This window comes from Protomyctophum bolini, assembly GCF_963924005.1.
Source record: "Protomyctophum bolini genome assembly, chromosome: 2".
Taxonomy (NCBI): domain Eukaryota; kingdom Metazoa; phylum Chordata; class Actinopteri; order Myctophiformes; family Myctophidae; genus Protomyctophum; species Protomyctophum bolini.
Genome location: NC_137863.1, coordinates 25,979,467 through 25,985,940, shown reverse-complemented (window position 1 = coordinate 25,985,940; position 6,474 = coordinate 25,979,467). Strand labels below are relative to the sequence as shown.

The window sequence follows — 6,474 nt, the reverse complement described above, 5'->3', positions numbered from 1 at the left end:
CAGGTGAAACATTAGCCACTTACTGACACACACACACACACACACACACACACACACACACACACACACACACACACACACACACACACACACACACACACACACACACACACAGTCACACACACACACACACACACACACACACACACACAGAGAGAGAGAGACAGAGAGAGAGAGAGAGAGACAGAGAGAGAGAGAGAGAGATCACTATCACATACAGATGTCCACCTCAGCCCAAATACCTAAAACCACCAACTCTGTGGCTCAGGATGAAATCTGGTATGTTATGTCTTTCTTACCATTATTTCTGATCACTAATATCATGTTTTGATTCAAACTGAACCTTTACAGAAGGTGATATTGAAACAATGTGTATGTCTTTGACACGTGAATCATCCTGTATACTGCCATGCTCTGGAAACCCATGACGATGTTTGGAAACAAGGAAGGAACACTTTTCCACCACATCTCTTCTTGTAATACTTGATGCAAACGGTTCAACCTTTTGTTGAACAAGCGACACCATTACACCGAAAATGGTGCGAAAAATATTAGTAATATTAGACTTTAGACTTTAATAGCATTATTACCATATTATTAAACTATGTATAATTGTGCGTGCGTGCTTGTGTGTGTGTGCATGTGTGCGTGCGCGTGTGTGTGTGTGTGTGTGTGTGTGTGACTGTGTGTGTGTGTGTGTGTGTGTGTGTGTGTGTGTGTGTAGGAAGGTACATGTGCAAAAAGAGAAGGAGTCAGCCAAGATCTGGCCCAACAAGTGGGGCTTTCTCTCCGACGTATACCAGAAGGTATACACACTTGTGTATGTAACATTCATGACATTTATCACATAAGTCTCTATATTATATTATTAATATCCACTTTATTGTTCAGAACCAGCGTGAGAGTGCCAAGCTGAGGGAAGCCGTCGTCAAACTACAACTTCCGCATCATCTCCAGACACAACCTCCAACCCCACCAGAGGAATACATCCATGTATGCTGTCTGTCTGTCTGTCTGTCTGTCTGTCTGTCTGTCTGTCTGTCTGTCTGTCTGTCTGTCTGTCTGTCTGTCTGTCTGTCTGTCTGTCTGTCTGTCTGTCTGTCTGTCTGTCCGTCCGTCCGTCCGTCCGTCCGTCCGTCCGTCCGTCCGTCCGTCCGTCCGTCCGTCCGTCCTGTCCTGTCCTGTCTGTCTGTCTAAAGAGACGTCCACAGTCCACACCCGGAATTTTAGCAATATAGTTGGACCATCTGTGAAAAAATGTACCACCAATAGCTTTCTTCACCAATGTGTTCTTATAGGTGTCTAGAATCACCTCTCAATTTTTTCAAACTCAATTCCTCGTGGAAAATTCTGGGGAGCCAATCAAAGTTGAGGAGATAATGAGGCTTGGGTGAAAAATATGAAAGTCTAAAATTAACTTGTGAGGTGTCTAACTAGGGGTTTTCAGGGGTGCTGAATCCATTCCAACCATTATTTTTTTAGTAAAAATGTCTCCCTGGCCATATAATATTGGTATATTGGTTATTAAGCTGTAATATACAGCACACAGTGTATAATCAATGGTAGGGGATTGGGTTGTTGTTGAATTGATTCTATTCTGAAAATAAAAGAAAATATTGCTAAACACTTGATAAGAGTGTACACCTACTGTGCACATGCTCAGTGGGATACACTGTCTGCATGTGGGGACTTAAGGAGCCCGGCTTGGGTCTAAAGATTACTTGTGAGGTGTCTAACTAGGGGGTTTCAGGGGTGCTGAATCTATTCCAACCATTATTTTTGAGTAAAAAAAACAACTCATTAGAACATATTTTATTACATACTGCAAGACAAATGTAAATCAGAAATGTGCAGTATTGATGAAACCTGGTGTCAACCGGGTGTTACTCAGACAACTCCTCATCTTCCTCACTCCTTATCTCGTCTTCCTGGTTGATGTTCTTGCATCCTCCATTACACTTGCCACAAGCAGATATACACCTGCTTTTTACAGCAGCACCTGCGTGTACTACAGTCTCCCTCACAGTTGCAGCTGATGAATTTCAGTATATAGTCTGGGGCAATGGGGTCTGTGGTAGGGACTGGTGCATAGCCTTCTCCTCCCAGTTTCCACCCGTATTCAAGGACATCCAGTGATGGACTTTGTAGCAGTAGCCAGTCTCTGGTTTGGAGATATGCCCGGAGAGAATGTTGTGCTGCAGCTGCAGTAGTCGGGGGCAGTTTCTCTGGTATGATCTTCCCAGCAGCAGCATGCTTGCTGAAGGTCTCAAATCTCAAGTCCCCCAAGTCCTTTGGTGGTTTCCCGTGGTACATGATTTTGAAGATTTCACAGCCGGCTGTGATGATGGCATCTTTCTGGGCTTGGATGTCAAGAAAAACGTCCATGTAGGCTGTCTAGGCTTGGTCCGTCTTGCAGAGTTTACGCAGTATAGTTGGTTTGCCAAAACCAAAAATTGCAGACACAGTATCACAGCCCGAGAAGCTGTGTAAGAAGAGCAGATACTTCCTGTATTTCTCTGGGAGGGCCTCTTGGATCTTTTCAACATCGTAAGATACATTTTTTGCTGCTGTGATTAAGACGGAGTGGTCTGCTTTATGATGAATGAGCATAACCAGGATGTCCGTATCCTCAGCTCTCACCTCAACAGCGGACTCTCTTGCTTCATCTAGAGCTGCCTGGACAATAGAAGTTTCTGCATCATCGGAGCATTGCTGTACACGGATTCCATTACTACTGAATGTCTCAGCAAGTAGCAGGATGAGCTGGGCCTTGTTACTCTTTTTGTCAAGGAACTTTTCTCTAGGAATTATGTTTCGGATGTCTGGACGAATCTGGATGTCACAGCATGCATGTTTTGTACGTCTGACGTGATCATGGTCCTTGGTCGAGTTGACATATCCGTCAAAGACCACAGTGATCCGGAGGTGCTGGCTCCCCATGGCCTTCACAAACCGGAGGTAGTTCTCAGCGATGTCCTTCCAGGTGAGGTTAGCCTCCCACTTGACATTGTGCAGAAGCCAACCACCATCAATCACAAGGCTTGGGCAAGGGGGTTTCTCGACAGGTTCCACAAATGCCTTCAGGAACTTTGCTAGGGCAGCCTTGTCTGGCTTTCGCATCTTCTGATTTTTGTCAAAAAGAGACATCGGTGTTGGCGTCAACTCAAATAGCAGAGTTTCTTTGGTCTTGACTTCACGCTCACAGATGATGATGAGGCGGTTGAAGAGCCTGAGTGAGTCAACAACCAGCTTCTCCCCACTGACTTTTGGTCCAGATCTGAGGGTTGCTAATGGCTTGACCTTGTACTTGGTTTGCATTGTACCAAGAACAGTTTTCCCATCCATCTTGGCCTGCATGGTTCTGCCAACGTCCTCTGCCTGATCCACGTTTACTGGGTCTCCAGGAGAGCTACTAAACCCTGTAGAGAAAGACACCAGGGTCTTCCTGTCCCGTGTGTTATCGAAAGGGTTTACTTCTTCCAACCATCCAACCATGGCATTGACAGCATCGTTTTCTTTTTACATTTGGGCTCTTGTGACATCTGCTTGTGGCAAGTGTAATGGAGGATGCAAGAACATCAACCAGGAAGACGAGATAAGGAGTGAGGAAGATGAGGAGTTGTCTGAGTAACACCCGGTTGACACCAGGTTTCATCAATACTGCACATTTCTGATTTTTCTTGCAGTATATAATAAAATATGTTCTTATGGAAAATGAGTTGGTAGTTAGACACCTCACAAGTAATCTTTAGACCCAAGCCGGGCTCCTCAAGTCCCCACATGCAGACAGTGTATCCCACTGAGCATGTGCACAGTAGGTGTACACTCTTATCAAGTGTTTAGCAATATTTTCTTTTATTTTCAGAATAGAATCAATTCAACAACAACCCAATCCCCTACCATTGATTATACACTGTGTGCTGTATATTACAGCTTAATAACCAATATACCAATATTATATGGCCAGGGAGATATTTTTACTAAAAAATAATGGTTGGAATGGATTCAGCACCCCTGAAAACCCCTAGTTAGACACCTCACAAGTTAATTTTAGACTTTCATATTTTTCACCCAAGCCTCCTTAACTCCTCAACTTTGATTGGCTCCCCAGAATTTTCCACGAAGAATTGGGTTTGAAAAAATTGAGAGGTGATTCTAGACACCTATAAGAACACATTGGTGAAGAAAGCTATTGGTGGTAAATTTTTTCACAGATGGTCCAACTATATTGCTAAAATTCCCTAACTAACCAAGAATCATGAATATTTTAATGGTTGTTATTTGCTAGGGGTTCCTTTGCGGCAAATCTATGCCTCTGCTTTTGCTATCCCCCTATGATCATTAATTTATGTATCCCCGTTTCTGTTCAGACTGAATTAAATGCATGCATTTTCTTTTGGGAATGTAGACTTTCTGAAATTTAAATTAATAACCTGAGGCAAGGCATAACATTTTTTGATAGATCGATCTACAAGCTCACAACTCATTGCGTTGCGTATTTTACACACAGCAGCTGCTCTTTCCATGTACCTCCAGGTTGACCCTTCACCTCCCATACCACAGACGACTCAGGCCCAGATTGGCTGGCGTTCCACCCAAGCACGGCTTCAGTTGGAGAACTACGGCATGGTGCACCATGGGAGAAGTAGTTTCCTGAAGGAGATGGGCTGGCCTAACGATACCGGCAGCTGATTGGACAACTGGGCACAAGATAACCTTCATTATGGTATATATGGAGTATATACAAATAAGCAATGAGATGATATAAAATACATTAGATTAGATTGGTATAGCAGCCAGTAATCGAGGCATGGCAGTGGGGTTTGTTGATGACCACAGGGTGGCACTGTAGTGCAGGAGATAAATATGTGCAAGAGGCATTAATAGTCATTTTTTCACTGCAGTCATATTCATATTGGCATATTTAAATAGAAGGGTTTCATCCTGTTCAGGATTTATCAATGATAGGCTACTAAGAAGCCAGTTAGAACGGCTGGTGCTCAACAGGGACAATTTAAGAAGAAAGATATCTGGGGGGAACAAGTTTAATGATTGCCCAAAATGAATGTGCATTTGTACACTGGGTTTCCAATATTTTACTGTAGGCCTACTGTATACTGACTGAAAGATGCAACAATGAACGTTTAGAATAATGAAGTCACACCCTAGCAGCAGATCAACAGACTTTCGGCCTGCAGCATGAATCATTCACAATGAGGAACTAGGAAGGCCTGGGGTCCGAAAGTTTGTTTATTCTGAATAAACAAGAATCCTTAAAGGTTAGTGAGTGCATGGGAATCCTTTATGATGCGCAGCCTGCATAGCTAGTTCAGGCGAGAACACAAGGCAGTGTGCTGGCCTACCCGATCTGATCACTATAGTCACAGGCTCACAGGCACTCTTTTCCTGATTAGAGCGGCTATTTAAACTTCTCTGCCTACCTGCTCATTCCTGACTTCTCTCCTGGCTGTGTTGTGCATCGCTGCTGCTGCCGTCTCCTTGCTTGCTTGCTGTTTGCTGCCAACCTGCTGCCCATGAAGTTTTGCAAATCCCACCGTCTCCCCAGCATCCACCTGTAGGCTCTGTTTCTAGATCCCCCTGGGAGTCTTAATTCATTCTCTGATATTCTATTTGCCTTATAACTTAACTACAATGTTCAAAAGGGAATGAGACAGAGGTCTCCATTTTGTCACCGCTAAACCCCTTATCCCTAAACTTCGTTGCCTTTTTTTTTTAAACTATTTTGAAAAGCATTTTTGAATAGTTCAACTAGCCAATCTACATTGACACGTTGTGTGCTTGTAGGCAAGATTCTGAAAGCAGAACTTTTACGTTTACTTAAGTCAAAGATCTGAATACTCCTTCCAGCACACCACAGTCTGTGTTGTTAAATATAACATGTGGCTGAAATCAAATGTATCTCCCTGTTGGAATGCATGAAGTTATCTGCTATCATGAGAATAACTGCTATGCTATAGGCTTTGCCAGGCATCATAAAGCTTTTGGTTAAAACCATGGACATGTCACCATTCAATGAGGAAGCTTGTCTCGTTCATGTTCCACTAGTCTTGTGTAGCCAGACAACTTTTCCACAATCTCCAGATGCCAGCATAATAGAGAACTACACCTACAGTACTACACCTTCATTTCCATTTCTGATAAGCAGCCATATATTTAAAAAATATTTGTATTTATAGGACACATTTTGCGACTCACATCCGCTTCAACCTCTGATCATTTTCAGAGCTTGTTTCTACATTTTAGAAACAATCCCCCCAAAGAAATCACAACTGACTGACTGAGAAATCTTGTCTCGTTCATGTTCAATATTTAACCAATATCACAAGCGACTTTACAGAAAAAACAAGCCCAAATAAAGTCACTTATCATTGGTCAGGCGGAAACCTCAGTATGTCCAACTGATTCAGGATTAAAATTAAAAAGCATCAAAAGTAGCAGATCTACAAGCTAGAT

The 6,474-nt window shown here is 43.0% G+C and overlaps 1 protein-coding gene across 1 annotated transcript; it reads left to right on the top strand.

The window, feature by feature from the left end:
• Positions 1–220: 220 nt before the first annotated feature.
• LOC308333403 (ciliary microtubule inner protein 1-like) lies at positions 221–5,475 on the top strand (the record flags this gene model as incomplete). Its single annotated transcript, XM_080789794.1, has 4 exons — positions 221–279; positions 725–806; positions 892–993; positions 4,537–5,475. The coding sequence occupies 4 exons, from the start codon at positions 221–223 to the stop codon at positions 4,690–4,692; spliced, it is 399 nt and encodes a 132-aa protein (XP_080645920.1). The 3' UTR covers positions 4,693–5,475.
• Positions 5,476–6,474: the final 999 nt, after the last annotated feature.